General features: G+C 43.0%; 1 protein-coding gene across 1 annotated transcript; it reads right to left on the bottom strand.

The window, feature by feature from the left end:
* Nucleotides 1-13312: 13312 nt before the first annotated feature.
* On the bottom strand, nt 13313-20665 carry fgf19 (fibroblast growth factor 19). Its single transcript, XM_052064037.1, has 3 exons — nt 19874-20665; nt 19668-19771; nt 13313-14844 (listed from the first exon to the last, which is right to left on the bottom strand). The coding sequence occupies exons 1-3, from the start codon at nt 20085-20087 to the stop codon at nt 14524-14526; spliced, it is 639 nt and encodes a 212-aa protein (XP_051919997.1). The 5' UTR covers nt 20088-20665; the 3' UTR covers nt 13313-14523.
* Nucleotides 20666-27464: the final 6799 nt, after the last annotated feature.

The raw sequence follows: 27464 nt of genomic DNA, 5'->3' as shown, positions 1-27464 counted from the left end.
CCACCCTTTAGGTTGGACACACCTATGTAGTAGCTTTTCCCAATAAATGAGGAGGCGAAGTGGGAGATCGTTAGAGTTTACGTGTGGAGAACTGAAACCGAACGATTCTCCTCGTTCCCTCCTGGTACCAGAATCGAGTCTCCTGTCTCCTCCTTTTGGTTATTCCTGAGTGTCAATTTGGACCAACCTGACAGTCACTTCCACCTTACTGGCCGTATGACTGCGCTATTGAACTTGTATTACTCAACCCTTCCAAGCTCTCGCCGGAATCGCAGCCTGAACAAGAAGCCTTAAAGGAGTATATCTCCGGTGCGAGACAAATGCGTCCATCTGCGTCTCCTGTCGGAGCTGGCTTCTTCTTTATTGAGAAAAAAGATAAGATATTGAGACGTTGTGTAGATTACAGAGATTAAGTGATCGGGCTTGGGCCGATCTTAGCTCTACTCTGCTGACCTGACTGGACTGCTCCTTTGGACAACGGCTTATCTCCAGCGGAACTGTTGATGAATCCCAAGCTATGGACAACGCTGCTCTACTATAATTAATAATATATAATATAATATAATAATAATATAATTACTATATAATTAAATGATGTGAAGGAAAATTGTAAATAGTACTGCGATTTATCCATTTGTGTTCATATTGCATTTAATTGAAAGATGTTTGTTGTTTTTTCCCTTTCTTCTTTCTTCTTTCTACATACATTCTTGCTGCTGGAGGCTGTAAATTTCCCCAGTGTGGGACGAATAAAGGATATCTTATCCAAAAGTCAAGCAGCATTTGGAAATTAAAAACAAAACTGAAAAATCATGAATGGAAACAGAAACAATGTAATGAGAAGTCAACTACCAATTGCAAAAGATGATGTGAGAAATCTCAACCATTGGCATTTCAATCGCAGTGTGATTATCTGTTTGTGCCTGACTGGCAGCACCGTCTGGTATGGCTAAAGAGGCCGATCCCTGTTGCAGTGGATGCACCTAAACACACAGTTGGAGGGGGCCCCTTGTTTGTCCTGTCTGTTCTTTCTCCTGGCTCTCTTGTCTTCTGCTGATAAGATAAGATAAGATAAGATAAGATATCCTTTATTTGTCCCACACTGGGGAAATTTACAGCCTCCAGCAGCAAGAATGTAGCTGCTGGAGGGGCAGCCACTGCTCTCATCTTCTCCTCCCCTCGGCACAGACCACGTGCCAGTTCTTGTTTCCAGTTTGGGCGGTTCTGGGCCATCGACTCCCATCCCTTCACATCTACGTATCTCAACAGCCTTCAAGTCCCTCTTGCAAACGTCTTTGAAACGAAGCTGTGGGCGACCCTGTGTTCTCTTTCATCCAGCGGACGTGACCGAGCCACCGAAGGCGATGCTGACGGAAGAGCGTGTACATGCTGGGGATGTTGGCACGTTCCAAGACGTCTTTGTTGGTGATGTAGTCGGACCACTTGATACCAAGGATTTGCCCGAGGTTTCGCATATGGAAGGTGTTGAGCCTCTTTTCTTGGCATGCATACAGGGTCCAGGACTCGTTGCCATACCGTAGGGTGCTGAGAACACAAGCCCTTTAGATTGCCATCCTGATGTTGGTCATCAACTTGCTGTTCTCCCACATGCATTTGGTGAGCCGGGCAAGAGTTGTGGTGGCTCGGCCGATCCTTCTGTTCAGTTCAGGGTCGAAGTCAAGCGAGTCTGTCACCGTGGAACCAAGGTAAGTAAACTCCTTGACCACATCCAGCTGGTAGTTGTTATGGAGATGTTGGGTTGGCTCTCCGTGTCCTGACTCAAGATGTTGGTCTTCTTGAGACTTATGGTCAGCTTAAAGTCGCTGCACGCCCTCGAGAAACGATCCATGAGATGCTGAAGATGTTCTTCCTTGTGGGCAGTGACAGCAGCATCGTCCGCAAACAGCATGTCTCTGATCAGGACTTTGCGGATCTTGGAGAGCGAGTAAGGAGGTAGACACCCTCAGTCTAGTTCCCGAAAGCGTGCTTGAGCATGACAGCGAAGTAGTAGTTTCCCCATGGTGCTCAGTAAGGAGATGCCTCTGTAGTTGTTGCAGTCACTGCGGTCACCTTTGTTCTTGTAGAGGGTGATGATGTTACAGTCACGCATGTCTTGAGGTACCTCGCCATCTTCCCAGCACTGGCAGTTTGGTTGTGCAGGTGGTGCAGCAGAGGATCTTTGCCGCTCTTGATCACCTCTGCTGGGATACCGTCAAGGCCCGGAGCTTTCCCACTGGGCAGGCTGTCGATGGCTTTGCTGAGCTCCTCAAGGCTTGGTAACTCGTCTAGCTCCTCCATGACGGGCAGGCGCTCAACAGACTCTAGGGTGGCATCGGAGATGCTGGTTTCTCTCCTTTAGAGGTCTGAGTAGTGCTCTACCCACCGCTCCATATGTTTGCTCTTGTCCGTGATAGTCTCGCCTGTCTTCGTCTTGAGGGGGGCTGTCTTGCCGTGTGAAGGGCCTATGGCTTTCTTGATCCCATCATAGATGCCTCTGATGTTGCCGGTGTCTGCGGCTCGATGGATGCCCTCACAGAGATCCATCCAGTACTTGTTGGCGCAGTGTCTCGCTGTAGCCTGGACTTGACTTCTGGCAGCTCGGAGAGCCTGCAGTGTGGACTGGGAGGGATGCTGGTGATGCTTCAGCAGTGCTGTGCGCTTCGCTTCCATTGCGGCACTGAGTTCCGTCACGTTTGCCTCAAGCCAGTTCAGGCTTTTCCTTGTTTTCTTGCCGAAGATGGAATAGGCAATGCCGTGGATGTGTTGCGGATGAGGTCCCACCTCTGTTCCGCGTTTCCTTCTGGTGGTTTCTTCTCCAGGGCGTCTTTCAGGTGCCGGGCGAGTGCTTCCACCATGTCCACATGGTTTGCCTTGCCTGTGTCGAAGCGGGGCTTGCTTGGTGGCTTGGCTCAGTGTGGCTTCTTGGGCTGGAGTCGGATCTTGTAGCAGACCAAGGAGTGGTCCGTGTTGCAGTCAGCGCTGTGGTAGGAGCCTGTGGTGAGAATGCTGATTAGCTGCTTGCGGCGGGTCAAGATGAGGTCCAGTTGGTGCCAGCGCTTTGAGCGGGGGTGGCGCCAGGACACCTTGTGGTGCGGCTTGCTTTGGAAGAAGCTGTTGGTGACACACAGGTCTTGAAGTGTGCACAGTTCTAGGAGACGTTGTTCATATCCCCCACTCCCCAGGGGCCGAGGCAACTGGGCCATGATGTGTGGTCGGATCCAATGCGGGCGTTGAAGTCCCCAAGAAGAACAAGTTGGTCAGTGGTTGGAACTTTCTGGATGGCTGCCAACAGCTGGACTAAAACTTGTTTTTCGCCTCGTGCGTGGAGTATAGAGTAGGGGCGTAGACGCTGAACAGCGTGACAGTGCCGACTGTAGTGTGAAGTCGCAAGGTGAGAATCCTCTCAGTCCCTTCTTCACCAGGCTCTATCATGCTCAGCAGGGAGTTCTTGACAGCGAAACAAACACCGTGCTCTCTGGCCAGGCGGATTTCTTGCAGAGCAGCAATGTCAATGCTGAGTCTCAGCAACTGTCTGCCAACTGGTTCAGGGTGTCCCCCGCCTAGTGCCCGAAGCTGGGTTTGGCTGCCTCGCGCCTGTGACCCTACTCAAATTATTAAATAATTCATATCTAACGCCCTTAGACTTATATGTGTCATACATAATCTGATTGTGTATTATTGTATTATTATTATGGTGGATATATATATATATATATATATATATATATATATATATATATATATATATATATATATATATATATATATATATATATTATATAAGTCCTATCAGTGGCTTCAGAGGGCTGGCCTGAAGGACAGCACAGAGGCACTCATCCTGGCTGCTCAGGAGCAGGCCCTGAGCACCAGAGCCATTGAGGCCCAGATATACCACACCAGACAAGACCCAAGGTGTAGGTTGTGCAAAGAGGCACCTGAGACAATCCAACACATAACTGCAGGGTGTAAGATGCTGGCAGGGAAAGCCTACATGGAACGCCATAACCAGGTGGCTGGCATAGTCTACCGAAACATCTGTGCGGAGTATGGACTGGAAACCCCAAGGTCAAAATGGGAAACACCTCCGACGGTGGTGGAGAATGACAGAGCGAAGATCCTGTGGGACTTCCAGATCCAGACTGACAAGATGGTAATGGCGAACCAACCAGATATCGTGATCATAGATAAAGGGCAGAGGAAAGCCGTTGTAGTGGATGTAGCGGTCCCAAGTGATGGAAACATCAGGAAGAAGGAACATGAGAAACTCGAGAAATACCAAGGGCTCAGAGAGGAGCTGGAGAGAGCCTGGAAGGTAAAGGTGACAGTCGTGCCTGTGGTGGTCGGAGCACTCGGGGCAGTGACCCCCAAACTAGATGAGTGGTTGCAACAGATCCCGGGAACAACATCGGACATCTCAGTCCAGAAATGTGCAGTGCTGGGAACAGCAAGGATACTGCGCAGAACCCTCAAGCTTCCTGGCCTCTGGTAGAGGACCCGAGCTGAATGAGGGACGGACACCACCCGAGGGGTGAGATGAGGATTTTTTTTTTTTATACACTGTATATATATATATATACTGTATATATATATATATACACACACACATATAAGTTGAAACCTAATACATAAGGAAGACAATAAACAACATTGGTGTATGTTAAAAAAAATGCAACAAGCCCATGTTCAGGGGTGCCAAACTAATTTCATTCACGGGCCTCATTCTAGTTACATTTTCCATTGGAATTTCCCGCATTTCCCGTCATCCTATTCACAATGGCTCAGGTCGTATGTTCTCCTATCAGATCTCATCTGCAAACGAAATCCCATACCCCTCATCACACCGTTCACACCTCTGTCATCACAACAAACAACAAGCAAATCGGACAAATCTCCATCATCTCCCTCCAACTGTCTCTTCTCAACACCAAGGGACTCATCCTTGACTTGACTTGACTAAAAGAATATATCACGGACAGTAACCTGGCATAAACCCTGAGATTATTTTTCTTTAGATCAGAACGCACCTCCTGGGTTCACCTATATTGAAAAATCTCGCTCTGAAGGGTAGGGTGGCGGCACATCAGGTGAGGCATCAAAATCACTCCACTTTCACTCGCCATTATTCAGTCTTTTGAACTTTGAGCTGTCGAATTCTCTGGTGCCTTCCCTCCTAGTCACCACTGTAATTTACTGTCTTGCGGGCATCGCTGATGTCCATTAGGTCTGACGTCAGACCAGTTGTCATTGTCCTGACATTCCATGTTGCAAGTTTTAACAAGGGCTTGCTCCTTGTTGTGTTTCTTTTGTTGTTTCCTGGTGCATCGGTTTTATAGTCCACCTTTCAAACTATTCCTGGTCCTAATCCCTACGCACCCAGTAAGGAAAGTGAACTGTGGCGGGGTAGGACCTTACTGTCCGGGGGCTGCCCGGCTTGAAGCGGGCGGTAGCTACGCATTGGGGGTACGAGACCCCCTCCCACTGTCAGGAGTGACCCCTAGCGCTTTGCTCTACACCAATTAAGCGCTGACTTATTACTGGTATCTGCCACTCCTTGTGTTGTGTCGTCACACGATGATGCTGGAGTGTCCTCTCCAGGGCACAAGCCTGGGCAGGTGTGTATGGAGGACCTGGCGTTGCCCATGCGCTAGATCCCCCCTCTCCATGCCGTTGATGTTGTCCAAGGGAAGGGCGGGGCCCAAGCCGCTTGGCATTGACGTCGTTGCAGGAGTTGCCGGGACGCTGAGAGAGTTTCACAACGCACCGCCTTTGGGACTCCAACTCCGGATTTGGCCTCTGGTTTTACTCCCGAAAGAAGATTGCCGACCAAGGCTAAGGAGCTCCTCCCACCCAACCAGAATACTTGGTACAGAAAGGCTACTGTTCTTCAAGAAGTTGGACCAAGGCCCTATGAAGTGAAGATGGAGCAAGGACAAGTGCTCAGAAGAAACTGGCACAACCTTCGAATGCAGGGGTGTCAAACTCACTTTTTGTCATGGGCCACGTCATAGTTATGGTTTCCTTTGTTAATGACTATTAACTGAAATTAATGTACTCTATAATCTTCTCATATTACATACTGTACAGGCTACACAACAAATTGCTCAATAACCAGTTTTGAAATCAGAGGCCAAAAAAATATCTTTTTTCAAATACTACTACACTTGTTTCGAAAGAGGGTTTGGTAACAAAAATCTTTGCAATATCTCAATATTTTTCGAAATGAACACAATTTGCAACTTTGGAATTTTAGCAAGAGGCATGAAGTTCATGTACATAATTTGCTTTGTCGGGCCACATAAAATGATGTGGCTGGCCAGATCTTGAGTTTGACAGCTGTGTTCTCAAAACAAAGAAGACCTTCCAATAGACAAATTGTGAATATGTGGATGTGAAGGATGCTGTGTCATGTTCAGGCATGGTGCCCAACTTGAAAAAGGATGGAAATGTGCAGGTGGAGACAGGTGATATGTCCACATGATTACCTGCATTAAGGAGGTCAGGCGGCAGATTAAAAAATAAAAGTAAAAACAGTTAGACATTAAACAGTTTGATCTGTGACGATGGATGTTCATGGTTCAAATGTTAAAAGGAGAGAGACAGAGACAGAGAGACCGACTGTGAATATTTGATATTTCGTAACGTTTATGTAGTTGTAGTCACATCTTCTTCTGTGTAATGTGTGTGTTCGCTTCAAACAGCCTCAAAGAAAAGGGGATGTGTTGATATTGTGTGAATATACTGTTAAGTCAATGGATGAGCAGCAGAGGGAACTAATGGCACAGGTTGAGGATGGGCGAACAGCAAGAGTGCAGGAAATATAACAGAAAGTATTGATGTGTGATGATGCCAGGAGAATAAAGTATGAGCGCAAAATTGCTAATCTAAATAACATTTAACTATCAAGAATGAACACGACAGCAACTTAAATGCAGTTCTACAGATTCCTTCAACACAGGACCTAAAACAAGACATTGACACGACACACAGGTAAGCATTTTTTAACGAAAATCGTAATGTCAAAATAAAGTGTGATTCAACCAAGAAGGAGATTAGTTAGACCCTGTGCAATCAATAATTGTGCTCACATTTTGTGTGGTGTTTATTATTTTCAGAACATGATCAATGGATGATAGAGAGGACACCCACTTGGTGTGTTCAAGGACAGGCAGCACCTCCTCACCGTAAGGGTTGCGAACAGAATCGGACTCTCAAAATGTGGACTCAACTGGCATTGAACAAAAACAGTTGATTAATACAAAACACTTTTAACCTACAGTGGTGCGTGACCTGCATCACCGGAAGTTGTTAGGGGTCAGCAGTCTGGAATTGCAGCTGTCAGCTGTCAAAAAAATTTATTGTTATTATTCTGATTCAGAGCTTGTTTCGTGTACAATTCACAGAGGGCACTGGCAAAGAATGGGAATCTGGAGCGCAAAGAGAGCATTTTACAATGGTACACATAAGATACGATTATTAGCACGCTGCAAAAGTGCATCCCATCCCTCTGCCTCAGGTCTCAGGATGGTGGTCCTCCAGGACCAGAGTTTGACACCACTGGTCTAGAGAATTCAACACTTGGACACAATGTCAAGGTGAAGACTAATCTGAGCGAGATTTGGCAGCTTGGAAGTCCTAGAAAACATGACTGATTATGATTGCTAACAGGTATTCAGACTGGAGGGCCAGCCCACCTCTGCTAACTGTTGGAGAACACAAAAACTGTTTCATGACAGCTGCCATTCTAAACTTTGACCAATACCCTTGGCCTTTGAAGTCAGAATCAAATAAATGATCACTGAAAATTACAGTCCCTTCGGTTGGGCCACCGCATTTATTTTGTTACACAAGGAAATAACACCCAGTAACGAAACAATAGTACTGAAATTGGATGGCATCATTCTCGCTTTGACATCAGTCAAGCTATCACATTTACGACCTAAAAGTGCGTGTTGCAAAATCAGCTAAAAACCCAGGTCCCAGATCACAATTTAATCCCTTTTTTTGGAGAGGGGGCTGGACTCGATTTTTACTGCAGACATCATTTTTGAGGCAAGAACTATAAATTAAGTGCTCGTGTTTGCCCCATTACAGGGACTTTTTAGCAGCATATAAATTCAAAGTCACAACAATGCCTCTTAACACCAGTGGCATAGTTATTCTGTCTCTTCTTTGTGGACAACATTAAGAAAAACTTTGTCAGACTCGTACTGTAAATTCTACAACATTTCAATGGGGTTTTAGGCTACCTTGGAACTTAGAATGGTTCAGTCTTCTCTATGTAGAATTGCTTTGAGGTCTGCTGTTGACATTGCCCCGTCCCTCTTCCTCTTTGGATTGCTGTGCCATCATTTCGTTCAACTTCCCTTTGATGATTTCCCTCTCTCCACAGCCCAACTCATTTCCCAGTTCCTCCAGCGTGGCATTCTCGAGAGTGTGGGGAAGATCTTATCAACGGAGTTCATCATGAGTTTCAGCTTCGCCGGATACATGCAATTTGCTTGCACGTCTTTCGTTTTGAGTCCCTTGATGACTTCTCAGAAATCCAATATTTACTGTCGATGAATAAAATGCATTATCACTCTGCAGAATTAAGAAAAGAAAACCTTTATTAGTCTCGCAATGGAAAAATTCCCAATTCACAGCAGCAAAGTTATGAAAGGAAGAAGTAGAACAACAAAATATAAGAGCTGCTGGAAAGGCAGCTACTCCCGCGGCGCCATTTTGAAGTCAAAATAACAAAAATAACACAACACAACACATAGGACACAGACAGTCGTGCAATCTTCACCACTTTTCTGCATACACTTTGTTGTCTGAAGAAGTTCTAGATGAAAGAGAGGATCAAAGTGTCCTTTCACCAGTGGATCAGAGACGTCATGTTGAAAATGTGCACACGTCTGCTACAAGCTAGGTTTTTAAAGCAAACATAAAGCTGTAGCGTCCATTGACGAAAAGAGATTAGTTCACTTCTCCTGTCCCATGTAATCCGCTTCAAACTCCAAGCTGCGAATCCCAGTTCCAAATCTGCATCGGCGCTCCCCGCTAACGCGCCTTTCTTCTCATCTTCGGCTCCCCACGACTTACATCCATCCAGCCGCAGACCGTTCAACAGCACCAATCTCTCCGCTGAACAAAGCGGGGCTGTGAAAAATGCTGCCTATTACAGGCGCAAGACACAAGCGCCCCGGGACTGTCCAGCAACAACAGTCAAATGGCGCTGACATTCCTCCCAGTCAAAAACAATGCTGGTATACCCATGCTGTCGAGAAGGCGCAATCACCAAGCACACAGTCTCCTCCTTGATGAATGTCGTGGCCAAATAATGCTGAAAAAAGTCCACATCAGGTCCACATGACGTAACAACGAACACAAAGTGACAAAACAAAAGCAACAAAAAAAAAGCAAGGCTCGTGAGAGCACTTGCTGACGGCTGCCTACTCGGGCACCATCTTGAATGCAACACCAATCGATTTTTATTGCTAAATGCATAGACACATGAATATAATAATGTTTTAACCATCAAGTAAACATTGTGAGCGTGCACCCTCAAGAACACCCCAGCATTCCAGATGCACTTCATAAAGCTAGGTGCCTTGCTGAAGGGCATCTCAGCCATAAATGTCCTCAGTTTGTCCTCCTCTGCACTGAGGTCTTTGAATACGATGGCCCTTCTAAAGTCTCCGTTCATATTTCCATATTTCTCAAGAGCGGTGTTTCCAAACTTTTACTGAGCCAATTAAGGCACATATTTTAGGTTAGATTATGTAGATATTATTTAGCCATGACGAACAATCCGCACAAACGGTTTCCATCATTCTAAACAGTTGTTACACTGACTACATTTACCTTTTAAAATGAAAATGAAGAATAAAGGCCAGCGCTGTCAATTTTTTTTTTTACTTCTGGTGGAAGTTCTTCTCCAGCTTCCATTTAGAAGAAGAAGAAGAACGGGGACTACCACAAGAACTCACTGTGCCATAAAGCGCATTAAGCCATCAGGATTGTACCGGTACCTTTGGTCACAATGTGACACAGGATTCTGGTTTAAGGTCGTACAGAATAGAATATATCTTTATTGTCCTTGTCCTTGAAAATTCTCTTTGGCTCACCAAACACAATACAGTAAAATTAAAAGACAAAATAAAATGAGAGGAAAGGAGGAAAAAAGCCAAATAAAAGGCACACTACCATAATTAAATTAGATACAACATTGACTATTAATTATTCAAAGCATTTCATGTGTTGGCTGCGGTCACTTTGCAGAGAACACACTCCCTATTCTAAAACTCCAAAAAAAAAAGCAATTAGAATTATTAATAGATCAAAATATACGGAACCCACAAATCCACTATTTATCAAATTAAATATGATTAAATTTTATGACCTGGTTGACTTTAAAATTACCCAATTAATGTACAAAGCACACAATACCCTGCTCTGCCAAAACATTCTGAAGTTTTTCGAAAATCGAGAAAGCAGCTATCATTTAAGAGGTGCCAACTTATTCAAAAAACTCAAAACAAGAACAAACATCAAGCAAAGAAGTGTATCTATCAGAGGTGTTAATCTGTGGAATAATTTCGAAACGGACCTGAAAATGAGTAAATCGCTTGCTGAGTTCAAAAACTAATTTAAAAAAATAGTACAAACAACCTACATCAATCAGAGTTAAAATGATAAATTCTAAACTTTGAATATAATGATAAATCAGAACTAAGTTGATAAATAGAGAAACATATTGAAATATCCTTTATGAATACAAGAGAAAATTGACACAAGAGTGTGTATGTATAAAATCCCAATACAAACCAAAAGTTGTAAAAATATCACGGTTAAGGGTAAAGTATGAGCCTTTATGGAGACTTCTTTCTTCTTACTTTCTTTATTTTCTGATTGATATAAAAATGCTTTTTTAGATATAAACACAGGCGGCCCGGTAGTCCAGTGGTTGGCACGTCGGCTTCACAGTGCAGAGGTACCGGGTTCGATTCCAGCTCCGGCCTCCCTGTGTGGGGTTTGCATGTTCTCCCCGGGCCTGCGTGGGTTTTCTCCGGGTGCTCCGGTTTCCTCCCACATTCCAAAAACATGCGTGGCAGGCTGATTGAACACTCTAAATTGTCCCTAGGTGTGAGTGTGAGTGCGAATGGTTGTTCGTTTCTGTGTGCCCTGCAATTGGCTGGCAACCGATTCAGGGTGTCCCCCGCCTACTGCCCGAAGACAGCTGGGATAGGCTCCAGCACCCCCCGCGACCCTAGTGAGGATCAAGCGGCTTGGAAGATGAATGAATGAATGAAAGATATAAACACATAACGGGGTACAATACAATACAATACATGCTGATTTATATAGCGCTTTCACAACAGCGGCAGCTGTAACAAAGGGGTAGGACAAGATAAGTTCTTTACTTCTTCCTACTCCCTTGAACATAATAACTGTGTTGAATGATGACTGATTTCTCTTTCCTTTTTACTATTTTATTTACCTTATTTTCTGTCTAATTATTACTGTACGAGCTGGTTTGCCGCCCTCCGGGCGGCTCATCAGCTAGTTCCTGCGGAAGGCTGGTAAGGTGGGCCTTCGGCCCACAAAAGTGTTGTTGCTTGTTTCAACTTTTTGTTCATCTTCTTCATTGCTCATCGCGAAAATAAAGAGATGTTTAGCTCTACTAAATAACTAACAATTTCATTGCAATGCTTGTGTGTAGACAACATTTTTTCGCTAAGATGCCCGCGCGATCGTAGTGAGCCACTGCCTGAGCGGCGCAGTGGCGGCGCGCAGCGGCGCGGTGAAGTAGGTACGTTTTGAAAAGGGACGGACAGAAGGACAGACCGCGTGCGGGACGACGCGCAATATATATATATTGAAGATGTGTTTTATGTTCAATAACCAAACCAAACCAAACAATAATAGCACAAGATGCAAAGGATTTCGTCATACAGTCTTGGAGAGGAGCTCTGTAGCGCTTCCCAGAGTGTAAAGGATCAAACTGGCTGGATAGAGAATGAGAGTGATCTGACCGGATGCTCCTCGCCTTTTTCCTCACCTCTCTATGAAAAGCGGAATTAAAGGCTTTTGAGGTTTGCCAATTATCTTCACAATCCTCAAAAGTTTATTATTAAGTCTGCAATTTAGGTGACCATACCAAGCAAGAATTTGAAAGGTGAAAACACTTTCCACTATAGTTTTATAAACAAGCTCCAGAATCTGTCCGCTGACTCCAAGTCAGTGTGAGCATCTCTTAATATAAACTCTGTTTCCAGAGCTCAAATTGAGAATGTCCCAAAGTATTTAAAGCTATTCAGTTTTAACCATCAAAGCAAATACTCGTTTGTCTCCAAATCTGGTTTTGTACAGATATCTAGCTTTTTTGTTTTAGCCTTGTGCATTCTAGATAACTAGCATGACACCATGTTTGAGTGTAAGCCAGCGAGGCCGCTTTATCAACAGCAGGGGTCCCCAAACCTTTTCCTGTGAGGGCCAAATAACTTTTCCCTTCTCTGACGGGGCCGGTTGGTTTTGTAACAAAAATTGTAATGATCGCAGGAGGTGTCTCGACGTCAACATTTATTGTTTTCCAAAAAGACGCACAGAACCAGAGGTTAACCCTTTCTGGGCTCTTGACAGACACAATTCATGAATAACCAATCATTTTTCTCTTAACTAATCTTTTTGTCAGGATCCCATTTTTTTATTTGACACAGGCACATCGTGGATTTTATTTTATTTTTTTTAGGGAGGGGTTTCGGATAGGGCACAGACTGCAGAAGGGTGGAATAGAATGTTACGTTCTATGCATGTACAAGTCTTGATGACGGACTTGAAAAAAAAAATGCATGTCTGCATTTTATTGTTCACGGGGCCAGGCAAAATGCAGAGGTGGGCCACAGACCTACAGTATGTACTTATTGAAGAGGGCCAATTAAGGCCATGTCATCCGTATATTTAAACAATTCTTTTGTAAAAAGTGAGAATTACAATGGGGAAACATCACACAGTGCTTACAGTGAGCACATCGGACATGCATCCGCAAACACACCCATGTTGGCCAGCAGGAGAGAAAGTTCTTGATCCAAAGCACAAGGGATGAGTTCATCTGAAGCCATCTTAAACTAAAAAGAAACATTTTAACATCGGGGGCAGACGTTGCATTGTCCTTGTGCGCTGCAGGAAGACTCACTTTAATTTCTGAACGCAGCCTGTAATCAGCAACTTGCGTGTGAAACGATTCCATCTCTTCTGCCTGACGCACTTGGCTCCAGTTCAGGCCCATGAAGGAGTGCGCTCAGAGTGTATTTCCGAATGCAAACACGATGAGGGAAATGGAATTTGGGGGGCAATGAGCGCCAATGTTCATGGTGTCTTTTTTCCCCTGTGGGAAATAGAAAAATCACTTTTTTTTTAACTTGTCTGTCTTTGAATGAAGAAAACCAGCAAGATAGTGAAGGAGAATTGCAATAGATGAAGTTATGGTCATAGATGAAAACCCCGCAATAAAGTGAAGCGGCAATAACCGAACTATGAAGTAAGGAGGTAACACTGTATCTAAGTCTGAAGTTGAGTTTCAAACATTTCTACAGAGGTAACTCTCTAATTTCCGTATGCAGGCAACTCCAGCGTATTGGAGCTCAATTATTCGAGAACCTGCTCTATTTTAGCTCTCAGCATGTTGATAGCAAAAAAAAAGCTTGAGATTGGTGATTGGATCATTTTGTGTGGTTGACAAAATGATCTCTCATGGCACGCCAGTGTGCCACGGTGCGATGGTTGGGAATCACTGTACTCGGGAGAAAATTTGGGTCATTTGATGAAATGCGTGTTGTGATATTACTTCACTGATCCAAAATAAATACTGTACATAAATAAATAAATAAATAAATACAAAAAAGAGAACACCGTCATCAGAGTTTAACTCCAAGTTGAGTAAACAAGACTGACAATGGGTGGAAAGGATCTCTTAAGGAATGGATTTTTTTTCAACTTTTGGGTTGGCCACAGACCGCTGCCCTCCCCTCTCGTCCATTGCAGGACAGTTTTACATTTTCACAGTGCCCTCACCATTCGAAGTGTGGCGGTATCTGCATTCTTATCTCCAGAAGTAGCTCAGGTAAGTGGCTCAGGAATGACACCCTGACACGAGCTATGTCAGGCTATCCTATTGATGCAGTATCGAGCCATACAAGTCGTCACTAGTTGTCTTGACTTCATATCTTTAGCATTTTCAATCCTCACATTTCAGGGATGAATGCTAAGGTAAAAACTTTTTCCAGTCAATACGTACTCCATCCATTTTTCCAGCATTGATCTTTTTCAGATCACAGGGAAAGCTCCAACCTATCTCAGCCAAGTTAGGGTCAGACATCCATTCCACTGATATGTTTTGATTTTTACATCTGTTAGAGTCTGTTTGGTCGGATTGTACTTGACTGATCTGACTATGAGCTGAGAGTAATCTTCCCACAGGCATGCCTGCGGATCACAGGCATTGAGCAGGCACTCTTTGTTTGGCGTCTCAATGCTGTCTCGTCATCGCTTATGAAAACTGGGGCTGTGAATGATCCGTGCAAGAACACCAAATGATTCCACCATGTCAAGTGATTTCTCCGTTTGTGATGCGTCCTGGGTTGTGTGAAACAAGGGCTGCAGTGCTGGAGTGGATGACTGATCTACAGTACTGATTCGAGGCAGGAACTGAGCCAAAGCTGGGACACCACTGTCTCTGCCTTGAAGTCGCCGCCGATGGTTTCCCAAACTAAGGAGTACTCCATGTCTGACAGAGATGTAGATGCTGTATCCATCCGGCATGATTTGTTCCCTGAATGTGCAGTCATCACCACTGTAGACATGCTGTAATGGAAATGGCCACACTTAATATATTTTCAACTCATCTATTAGCAACAACTTGAACTAGTCCCCGGGTTGCTTTTGTTCCCCTTCTGAGACTCCAACAATGTTCTTCCAATAACGTGCTCAAGATGTGACAGGCGCAGAAACGTACAATTAACATTCAGTCGGATTGAGATATTGTACTTCATATTAGGAGTGCTTGGTCAACACCTGTTAGCAGCTTCAAACTTTTAATCAGTTTTGTTTGTCTAGCAAATAATGGACTGCACCTGGTCAGTGAATTGCTTGAGTCAATTGTCAAAATACGCTTGAGATCCTGCTAATGAAGTCACTTATATAGCTATCTTAATTGAGCTGAAATTAATCAAAGAAGTGCCACATTTTTGCCAAAACCTCTACAAGTTGGAAGTCCACATTCCAAAAACACGTGTGGCAGATTAATGGAACACTGTAAATCAGGATTTTCAAATTCATTTTTGTCGCGGGCCAGATTCTAATGACCGTTTCCCTTGGAGGGCCGTGATCACTGAGACTATATAAAGAAGTCAAGAATAACAATCAATTTAATTATTGTTTAAGTAAGTGTAATGAGGCGTTTGGTAACAATAAAATGCTTATAATATATCACTGTTTTATTACATGTGAAAGTTTGAAATTTTGATGCAGATTTTACCAAGCATCATGGAAGCTGTCATCGTTGATTTGCTTTTGCGCGTCACTTAAAATGATGTGGTGGGCCACATTTGGCCCCTGGGCCTTTAGTTTTACACCATGCTCTAAATTGTCCCGAGGTGCGAGTGTGGGCGTGAATGGTGTGTTTTATGTATATGTGTGCCCTGCGATTGGCTGGCAACCAGTTTAGGGTGTCCCCCGCCTGCTGCCCGAAGACAACTGAGATAGGCTCGCAAATAAAGCGGATCGGAAAATGAATGAATGAATGGATATGTAAGTGTACATTTATATACACAAACACACATGTTGTTTATACATGTAGATAAGGAATTGGGTTATAGGTAGGGGGCAGGACAAGATAAGCTTTATAGTCAAATTTGAAACAAGCTGTAACATGCGAATCATGTTTACCTTGAATCACACAAAAGCTACTGAAGTGACATAAAGTGAGTGGAAAAAAACACATGCTGGTGTCCATTGATTTGTAGATATCAGGTTGGCCCTTTCATTTCTGAATCATTATTCTTCAGGATACTGCATTCGTGTTGGATTACAAAACACTTCATAATTGTCTATTGTCATGTGCTCCCTAACTTTTGCGAAAAGACAACAAAAATATCACAAATCAGTTATGATGCATGTAATATAGTTGTTGGAAGATAAAAAGTCAGTATCCGGTGAAAAAAAGGAATGGGTAGCAAATGAGGATTGAGTTTCAGTCAAATTAAATGAAAGTTATGGATTATAATAGATGGGGTTATTTGTTCTCTGGAGTGATCAAATATGTTTGACTTTTTTTGACAAATAAGACCTTTCGATTAAATAAATAAACAAGACATTGAAATGCTGCTGTTCTTTCAGTAGTTCGACATCTGTTTGTCTTGGCTCTCTATTCTGAGACCAAGGTTGTTTTTGCTGGCACTTCTCATTCAGTTTTTTCGTCTTGTAAACCTTTACAAAAATGGACAAAGGCCGATGAACCAAACGTCTGTTTGAAATGAATGACTGGACGTCTGGTGGTGTCTGAAGACAGACGTTTACAGTTTTGTGACATTTAAAGAGAGGAAAATGGTGAGCAGCAGTCAGCCACGGCACATTTGTAATCCTCATTTGGAAATTGTATGATTTGAGCAGACAAACATTCAATATTTGCTTCTGAAAATGTTGACAAAGATGCAGCTTGTAGAATCAGGTGCACATGAACCAGACACCAAAATCTCCACTGATTAATTTCTGTTCCTTTTCAAGGGCATTTTTATAATAATTGTGGAGTAACAGATTGTTTATTTTTTACATTTGTCATCTCAGGGTCCTCGCCCCAGCCCTCATGCGTGCCCCTCCCTGTTGATTTTCAACAATGCCCTCCGATGTTCCACCTGTTCCTCCTTGCCTCACGCCTTGTGTGTTTGGTTACAGCAGTGGCTCTTCCATGTACCAGTTTTTACAACAGTGCTATTTTTACCAATCCATCCAGTCAGCCATTTTCTATCATACTTTTGCTAATTAGGATTGCAGGAAAGCTGGAGCATAACCCAGCTGACTTCGGGGGAGAGGTACAGTGCACCCTAGACTGGTTTCCAGTCAATCACAGGTAAGGCTGGGTGATATTTCTATATCTATCGCAAGAGATGAGTAATCAATATCAATAGAAATTGTGTTCAATAATATCCATCCATTTTCTGATCCGCTTATCCTCACAAGCGTCATGGGGCGTGCCTGAGCCAATCCCAGTTGACTTTGGGCAGCGGGCGAGGGACACCCTTAACTGGTTGCCAGCCAATCGTAGGGCACGCATTGACGAACAATCATCTGTGCTCACACTCACACCTAGGGACAATTTAGAGTGTTTCATTAACCTGCCATGCATGTTTTTTGGAATGTGTGAGGGAACTGGTGTACCCGGAGAAATCCCACACAGGCACGGGGAGAACATGCAAACTCCACACAGGAAGGCCGGAGCCAGAATCCAACCATGCACCTCTGCACTGTGAGGCCGACATGCTAACCAGTCGACCACCGGGCCACCCCGCTCAATATTGTATCCATACAAAAAATAATAATAAATCAGGACCGGAACCCCGACCAGAGCACTCTGCACGCTGTCAGCAGAGGCTACATTATGATGTGCGCCACAATTACAAGGACCTGCAGAGGAAATTTGGAGGAACAAATGTGTGTTTTCAGTGCGCAAAAACCATTACAGTGAACCTTGTCCGCCTAACAAGCGAAGACAGACATACAGAGCCACCAAAGAAGTGCGTGCACGTACGCATGCTGAATACAATATACTGCAAGTATAACTTAAAACTTAACTTTGTATGAATAAATTACCAGTTGCCTCAGTGCAACTCTTGCAATAAGATGACTGTATATTGTGCATAACACTTTTGGATGGATACATGGTGGAGCAGTAAAGGGCTTGCTTGCTCTGGTGTATAAGATGTCCGATGGCATAATGAGCCAGTTAAAAAGATGAAGTCGCCCTGAGATGAATGTTCAACTGAAATGCACGCACTCCAAGAGAGTGTTCGTTCGCAACACTTACATTGAATCACCAGCGAAGGAAGCTACGTGTAACTGCATAACGATACTGCTTTAGGGTAGTGTCTTCCATCAATAAGCATTTACATTGCGCGAGTGTGGAGTTTGCATGTTCTCCCCGGGCCTGCGTGGGTTTTCTCCGGGTGCTCCGGTTTCCTCCCACATTCCAAAAACATGCATGGCAGGCTGATTGGACGCTCTAAATTGTCCCTAGGTGTGAGTGTGAGAGTGGATGGTTGTTCATCTCTGTGTGCCCTGCGATTGGCTGGCGACTGATTCAGGGTGTCGTTCGCCTACTGCCCGAAGACGGCTGGGATAGGCTCCAGCACCCCCAGCGACCCTAGTGAGGATCAAGCGGTTCGGAAAATGGATGGATGGATTGCGCGAGTGGAGGAGCATGGATGTTAACAACATTGCACTACATTACAATGTACGCAACAGTGTCGAGTGCTTGAAAATTACTTTTGCTGCCAGATATTTTTTTTTCCTCTTGATCGTCGTGCTTACTTTAATTACGGTACAGCCAATTAATTGTTTTTGTTTACTCAATGTTTTCTCTCATTTTAAATGAGTTGTTAAAAAAAAAAAAGATAATCTGTAAGAATTAATGCTGCACCGATACGAGTATCAAGAGGGGCCGTGATGCTGTCATCAGTATCTGCAAGTACTAACAAATAATGCGGCATTGTCTTTAAACTATACCAGTATAGATCTTTGAATGCAACGTCTTTTGTCTCACGCTCGCACTACACTCACTTATGCGTGATCACACGTGTTTAGTGCATGCCGAGCCACTGACTGAAATACTTTTTGTGAAACATTTTTCAGCTCCAGTATATCACCCAGCACCACTAAGCACATTATGTTTAAAAAGCCATTTATTTATTTCTATTGACCCATAGTAGTTTTACAGCAAGTATTATACAGGTATGCTAAAATAAAATTACCTAAATTCTGTCTTTTTTTCCTTCCGGGTTCTTATTCACAACAGTAGAAAGTTGAAAAAGTACACACACACACACACACGCACGCACACACTCACACACACACTTCGAAAAATATGAAATATATGTATCATGATCCACTTTTCAGCCATATTGCCCAACCTTAATCACAGGGGATATAAAAAGAAAATAACCATTCACACTTGTATTGACACCTATGGGAAATTTTGAGTCTTCAATGAACCTACCCTGCATGTATATAGAATGTGGGAGAAATATCATGATCTGACATTGTCTAAAATGTTGATAGCCCAGCCTACTCCCAGCATACACCAGTTGTTTACACGGACCTGTTTAACTTCCATCCATTTTCTGTAACACTTGTCCTCATTCGGCTCACGGGTAAGCTGGAGCCTATCGTAGGTGACTTTGAGCAAGAGGTGGGGGACACACTGTACTCCACACCAGTCGATTGCTGTGTAAATATACACTAGACAGCCGACCATTCACTTTCAAGCACATACAAACGACAGACAAAATCTCAACGTCATTCAAATAAAACTGTTTTTTTGTGTTCCAGGCATAAAAGAGAACTCTTAAGCCAAATGACTGTACATGTGAAACACTTTGGGAATTTTCACATCGGGTGTAGAAGAATTTACTTACCGATGAGTACAGCTTTCCATCGCCATGCATGCAAAGGAACTGTGCAGTCTCAATGCCTCTGATGACAATACAGCCTGGATCCACAGGGCGAATCTCCAGCAGGCCTTTTAATCACATTTAATAAAGAGAGTAGAAGCAGAAGTCATGAGCGATATTATTGGCAAACACCGCATTCTGCACATTAAAATTATGGACACATTACTTACTATGCAGACTTTGATCGGCTGAGCTGAGAATCCGACCATCTTCATGAATCATCAGATGTACTCCCGCCCTGGCAGCATACAGGTGCCGAAAGCGAACTGGCTCGCTCCAGCTGTTGTGTAAGGGGGATTCCATGTTTGAAAGTGCTATATCAACAAATGCTACCACAACAAATAAATTAGCGACTAATATATTGACCTTATGTAGCAGAAGCATGATTCTTCAAGATCCCTGATCCTATCTGTTTTCTGCTATTTGTTCTTGTTTGACAGTATCAAGTACTCTTTTCTCTAGCCAGCCTTTTAAATGTGGCCCTTATCAGTTGCTGATAACCTTCTCCCCCAAATCCAATTCCAAGAAGCATTCCAACACACCCCTTCACAACGTCCAACTAAATCGTTGTTCTCATTGGCCTCAAAGCGGTCCAAACACGACAATCATTAAATCAAGCAAGCATGAACAGAATCCACCCACCCCTGCAAAATAATAATTTAAAAAAACAAACCAAAAAAAAAACTGAATGAATGAACATATAACATCTCTCTTTGCAAAATGTATACATTTCTAGATTACCGGTAACTCAAATGCATTTGAGGGAAAACTGACCTTTAGCATTTGGGGGTTTAAATTCAACTTTTAGATGACAAAACACATTTATATTTTGAAATTATGGCCATCTATGACCAATATTTATGTACTGGAAAAAAGGCAATCTTTAATAAAATGTATTGTTCAGTGCAGAGTGCGCCATTAGCACTCGCCAAATGTGGGTGAATCACATCACAGAGGGGTGATTCACTCTGATAAACATTCTACATGTTTTCCATGGAAAATGGGCAAATCTCCAAAAGAAAATTGAAAGAAAAGAAAAAAACGGATTTGTGAATCATGGGCACCAAAAATACAGTGGTCGACGGTAGTTTAAAGTTGTTATACCACTAATCACCACTAGAAGTCAGACATGTTGCACTTTTACTGCACTCTACTAAAATGTGAGTAGGCCTCGTAACATTTTGTGGATTTGGAATGATATGCAGGAGAAACATGGTACCTGAGCAATATAAGAATTTTGAATGAGTTAATTCTTGTGACAAAATATACAAAATCAGTCCTTGCACTTAATGTTGGTTTCTTGTTCAGCCAGTTTTGTGCTGTCGTTGAATGGTAATTTTGAAGCATGAGAGTCCTTTGCACTGGAAAAAGAAATATTACAGTATGTTCGGACAGTGGCTCTTTTAGACATGCAAATATATTTCCAAAAAATTAAATATATTAAGAGCACATCTTTGTCTGTATTTTGTTAAAATTTAAAAGAGCCCTTTTTGTGAGGCACCCTAGAGTGTATGTAATAATATACCTGTATATAAATTTAAAAAATATAATGTGTGAATGGCATCTGTAAAAATAAAGCAATTGCAATAAGATAATAAGACACTACGGTATTATGTACTACAGTACTATGAGTATTGCCTGTACACAGTATTGCCTGCACACAGTGTTTGTTCAATGGTCCATTCATGAAGTGTGACGTCTCTGCTGACAGAGAGTCAGACAGAAAGGTGGTGATAAGATGAAGGGGGTGTGTTTCTGTGGCTGACAATGAACTTAAAAGTTGAAACAATTAAGGACCGTGAGATGTTCCTTGGTCATAAAGGTAGCATCGTAAATAAGCGAGCAAAGACAACAGGCTCTAGTTGAAGTGCATTTTCATTGAGGAGCCGGTCCTTGCCGGCATCCCCCTGGAATGGCCACTACTGAGCCGGGATTTTTGATGGAAATCAACTTCTCTGACCCAGCCATTATGGTGTAGAGTAGATTTTTATTTTGGTCACATGCTATGTCAAAGTCTTCTGAAATGCGATGCACACTCCCACTCTATTGTTCCTGTCTTCTTATAGGGAGTGGTATGAATTATCATACTTACTTATTACATATGCATTGCTTACACATAACATACCTTTGTGTTTTGATATCCCCCAAAACCCTTTATTTAGGGGGGCAGGGTCACCCCTCCATGTGTTTTCCAGAGCAAGATGGTCAACTCAAAATACAATTAACATTCTCTCAACATAAAATTAAAAACTAAATGATGAGGTTAACAAATTTTGACATATGCAAGATGTATATGTCATATATAATACACCAGAATGTGATCCACAACCTGGAGAATAAATAAAAGATATATAAACAAGCCACCTTCTGCTCCTACAGCTGCAGTTGGGAAGTCCCACTGCACTAAAAATCAAGTTAAACAACAAAAATCAACAGGTCACATATGTCCCCCTGAACCCAGTGGAAGGCACAAGTGTCAGCCTCACTATCCAAGTATTTCCTCACACTGTCAGGTCGTCCCAAAGTCGATGTCACACACCGTGTTGCTCAAAGTCTCTCCTGTTCAGTGCGGGTACAGACGTGTCCACCGACATTATTGTGACAGGCCTTTTCCAAATGACTATTTTGATTGACAACAATGTCCCACATTATTCCAATTCTATCAAAACACGCCTAAAGTAAAAAGTGATTACTGATCAGTCAGTGTATCGAATTTGTTTAAATATACGGCATATACACTTTTAGGTGAGAGGAGTCTGCCCTTTTCTCACCCTGAACTCTAATTATTCTTAGCCATTTCCATTCCATGTAATTTCTAGCATGCTACATTTCTCAATAAAACAATTCAGCACTTTCTTCTTGATTGACCCATATTCGCAAGACATAAGTGCACTTAGATGCCACTCTCTCTCTCTGTCTCTGTCTCTCTCACACACACACACACACACACAGGCACGCACGCACGCACGCAAACTAAAGTCTCATGCCAGGTGGCAGCGTTGCTATAAAAATACTGTTGAGATGAAAAAGGTTGTGCTTTTTAATAGTCTGTTAAGAAAATACAGTGTTTGGCTACACTCTGGCCTTGCCAAACACTGTCCACTGGCCACTTTGCCTTTCGACACCACATACTTAAGAGACGATTAAAGGGACAGATGAAACACCACTCTTCTTTCATGCGTTTTCGCCTTTGTCCATAACTTTTCAGATCATAAAACTTGACTTGGCTACAACGCTAAAATACTTGTCAGAAAAAAAGTCTTAATTTCTTCTTAAATGGCATAAAAAATGAATTAATCACATTCCCAATTTACGTCATGAATCTGCTAATTTGCTGTCTGATGAGCAACAAAGTCCTTCCGCTCCTTTTACAAGCCATGGTTCACTGCCAAACTCATGCAACTTCGAAAAAACAGAGGCCACCTTTAGAAGCGGAGATAGGGCACTGTCCAAGCACACCTGACTCCAATTGACAAAGGAAATTAACATCGCAAAGAGAAGTTATGCAGACAGGCTGGAAAAAAACAGTTTCCTGTTTATGCCTCTGCATTTGCCTGGAATGGCCTGAAATCAGTTACAAACTATAGGACACCATCTCGCCAAACAGTGAACAATAAGGGACTGGCTGACAAACTAAACACGTTCTTTTGCACTTTCCACACCTGCCCACCTCTACCAGAACTTACCCTATCCACACCCCAGCCCTCATCCCCTGCCCTGGAGATCCATGAACAGGACGTGAGACGGCTCTTCAAGCAGCAGAAGATTAAGAAATCCGCGGGAACCGACAAGTGTCCCCCTCCTGCCTGAAAGTCTGCGCTGACCAGCTGGCTCCGGTCTTCAAAAAAACATCTTCAACACATCCCTGGAGCTGTGTGAGGGCCCACCCTGCTTCAAAGTCCACCATCATCCCAGTTCCCAAGAAACCAGCAACATCGGAACAGTCGCTCTGACGTCTGTGGTGATAAAATTCTTTGAACGCCTTCTGCTGAACCACCTAAGGAACATCACCGAACCCCTGCTGGACCCTCTACATTTTGCCAACCGGGTAAACAGGTCTGTGGAAGATGCAGTCAACATGGGGTTGCACTTCATCTCCATGCACCTCAACGGCACAGAGACCTACGCAAGGGTCCTGTTTGCGGACTTCAGGTCTGCGTTCAACATTATCATCCCGGAACTTCTCGCTTCCAAACCTCTCCAGGACGATGTGTCCCCTACAATCTGCCAGTGATCCTCAGCTTCCTGACGGGAAGGAAACAACAGGTGAGGACGTCATCAACAACACTCACCATCAGCACTGGGCCCCCCCCGAGATTGTGTCCTCTCCCTCTACATCAGGGGTGCCCATTACGTAGATCTAAGACAGGTCTCAAGTAGATCTGAGGAGTGTCGAGGAGAAAAAAAAACCTTGTGTGTCTTTGTACATGTTAGTAATATATTTTTTGTGTTAATGTACGCTGCACTCTAATCATCCTATCAATCTCATTTTCACAAAAAAAAAATAATAATGAAAAATAAAATAAATCAGGTAAATCTTGAATTTACGGTAGCGCGTGATTACATCACCGGAAGTTGTTAGCGCTCAGCAGTCTGCAATTGCAGCTTGTGATCAGAGCTGTTGCGCTCTATCTTTTATCGTCATTATTCTCATTCAGAGTTTGCTTCGTGTACAATTCACCGAGGGCACGGGCAAAGAATAGAAATCTAGGAGGGCCCAGGGAAGCACTTTAAAACGGTACGTGTGAGCTACTATCGTTAACAGGCTGCAAAAGTGCATTGCATGCCTCAGTTTCAGGCTGTTTCTCATCATGGCGTGCAAGTGTGTGTGTGTGTGTGTGTGTGTGTGTGTGTGTGTGTGTGTGTATCTGCGCGGGCGTGCCGGTAAGGGTAGATCCCAGGAGATAGATCTTTGGTCCAAAAAGTTTGGGCACCCCTGCTCTACAGAAACGACTGCACCTCAACAAATCCAGCCGTCAAACTCATAAAGTTCTCAGATGACACCACAGTCATCGGTCTCTTCAAAGATGGCAACGAGTCTGCGTACCGACAAGAAGTGGAGCGGCTGGTGCTCTGGTGCAGCCAACACAACCTGGAGCTGAACACGCTCAAGACAGCAGAGATGATCGTGGACTTGAGGAAACATCCTTTTCCACATCTGCCCCTCACACTATCCATCTGCCATGTGTCAACTGCCGAGACCTTCAAGTTCCTGGGAATCACAGTCTCCGAGTACATGAAGTGGGAGGTCAACACCAACTCCATCCTGCAAAAGGCCTCGCAGAGGATGTACTTCCTAAGGCTGCTGAGGAAGCATGGCCTGCCACAAGAGCTGCTAAGACAGTTCTACACAACAGTCATCGAATCAATCCTGTGTTCTTCCATTGCGGTTTGGTTTGGGGTTGCCACAAAAAAGGACAAAATCCGACTGCAACAAACAGTTAGGACGGCGGAAAAAATCATGAGCACTGCCCTCCCCACTCTTGAGGACTTGCACACCGCAAGAACCAAGACAAGGGCGCGTAAAATCCTCCCGGACCCCCCACCTTTTACAGCTACTCCCCTCAGTCAAGTGCTTCTAATCCTTGCGCACCAAATCCAGCAGACATTAAAACAGCTTCTTCCCTCATGCAATTAACTTCCTAAACAGTAACCCAAATCTATCGTGGCACTCCACAATTTGGCACACCCCTGTGGAACAGCATTACCACAACAATCATTGTAGCTCCAGTTCTGTACTTGAACCATTGTCACTGATCGATTTTACACAGCACCAGACACTTTAAAGCGCTCAAGGATTTTCTGTACAAATACAGACCTAAAGTTGTTCTACAAATAATGCTACTGGTAATTTAAAATGGTCCAACGATTATCTGCACCAACTGTACAATTGTCATAGTATTGTATTCTACCACTGATCACTTTAGCACTGCTTGATACGTACTTTGCACATTGTCTCACCACTGTCATTGGGTGCTACTGCATGACAGTACAGTGACATTACGGAAAGTCTTTCGATACGGTACATATTTGTTATGTTCTTGTATATCGTAGTTACTTGTTATTGATAATACTCCTGTCGCCTGTACTACCCGAGAAAAAATCCTTGTGTGTTCTACACACTTGGCCAATAAAGAGGATTCTTATTCATGTCCGGGGGCAAATTTTTACTTTAAGTTAGAATTACGATACATATTAGTCCTGATGGTCAGATTCAGCTGTTAGTAAACCGCGACCCTCGTGAGGATAAGCCACATGGAAAAATGGATGGATTGATATCCAGTTAAGGTTTACCTGTTTTACTGTGCATTTTATTTATTTATTTTTACATTTAATGCTTTTGTCAGATTTCTTTAATAGTGAAATCACACATTTACATGAGAATTGATTTCATGATATTATATAATCAGATATATTGTTCAATTTGAATATTAATGTGATGTTGTTTGTTTGTGTCAATAAAATCCTGAAAAAAGTTCAAACAAGCATATTAATCTTTGGACAGATAAGACCAGCATACTGTAAATGTAAAATGATATATACTGTTTTAAAAAAAAAAACATTTAGAAGTATTTTCAAGTTAGATTACACCACATGTACGTTGCGATATACTGTAGTTCGGTCAATGCATGAGTCTGAGAGGTGACCGTCCCCAATGGCTCGCCAGTGCCTACTATTTTATCCATCATAGCGGAGAGTCCATCTGACTAATTCCATGGTTTGTTTTTCAGAAGAAAAAAAAAGATATAGCAGGAGGGTAGAATAATTGAGACAGAAGACAGCACATCTGACCAAGTTAACAAGCAGGGAAGTAAGGGGTAAGGGAGAAGGAGCAGAGCAAAAAGCATCCGCCTTTCTCAAGAGCCAAGAAGAAAAGTAATGCGGGGTTTAAGTAATCCCATTGTGTATTTGAGATATTCGTTTTTGTTGTTTGAGGAAATTGGAAGAAGAGTTGGGCCTCACGGTAAAAGTGACGGGACAAGAACCATCCAAAAACTGGGGAATCTAAAAATACGAGGTGGTTTTCAAGCCCTAGCCCCAAAATGCTGTCGTAAATTTTGAAGAGGTTATTCTCACTATTTAGCTTCTTCAAGGGAATATGAATGATCAAAACATGGTTAAGGTACGGATGATGGTCAAAATAGGGTGGGCACCTGACGGTATTCTATATGTATATAGGAATAATACAAACACTAGTTCGCTGATACTGGTGTTTTATGTATATTTGCACAGGATACATATTTGTATTAGGTAACTAACAAACTCTGTTCTTTCTATTAAGGGTTAAGAAGCTATATAAAAAAAATAAAAGTAGCAATTGTGTAGAAATAAATGCACCTTACCTTGTGATAGTAGACATTGGCTGTATTTTCAAAATACTGGTCAACTACAAAAACAGTTCGCTGTAAACTGCCGAGCAATTTTAAATTGCACTACATGAATAATAGTAACATTTGTTTGAAACAAGAAAGTCAAATATCCACGTTTTTCCATTGGAGGAAGTAAATTGAACCTGGCTGGGAGTATTTAAAAACAAAAAAAGCCCACACATGAGCATTTGGAATGAAAAATTTGGAACTGTTGGATTTTTCCAGGCACATTGTGGGCTGGAGCCAACAACCAAGCATGACTCAGCTACAGAAAACAGTTGTGCCATGATGACTCATTACCTGAGCAACTGTGATGTCATTTTCAGATGACAGAAAGTTAGTAGCAAAATGGCCACCCTGGGAGATGACTAAAAATGGGTCGATTTTATAC

This window comes from Hippocampus zosterae, chromosome 4, assembly GCF_025434085.1.
Source record: "Hippocampus zosterae strain Florida chromosome 4, ASM2543408v3, whole genome shotgun sequence".
NCBI classification, from domain to species: Eukaryota; Metazoa; Chordata; class Actinopteri; order Syngnathiformes; family Syngnathidae; genus Hippocampus; species Hippocampus zosterae.
The sequence above is the reverse complement of the archived record's forward strand: the minus strand, read 5'-3'. Positions and strand labels throughout refer to the sequence as shown.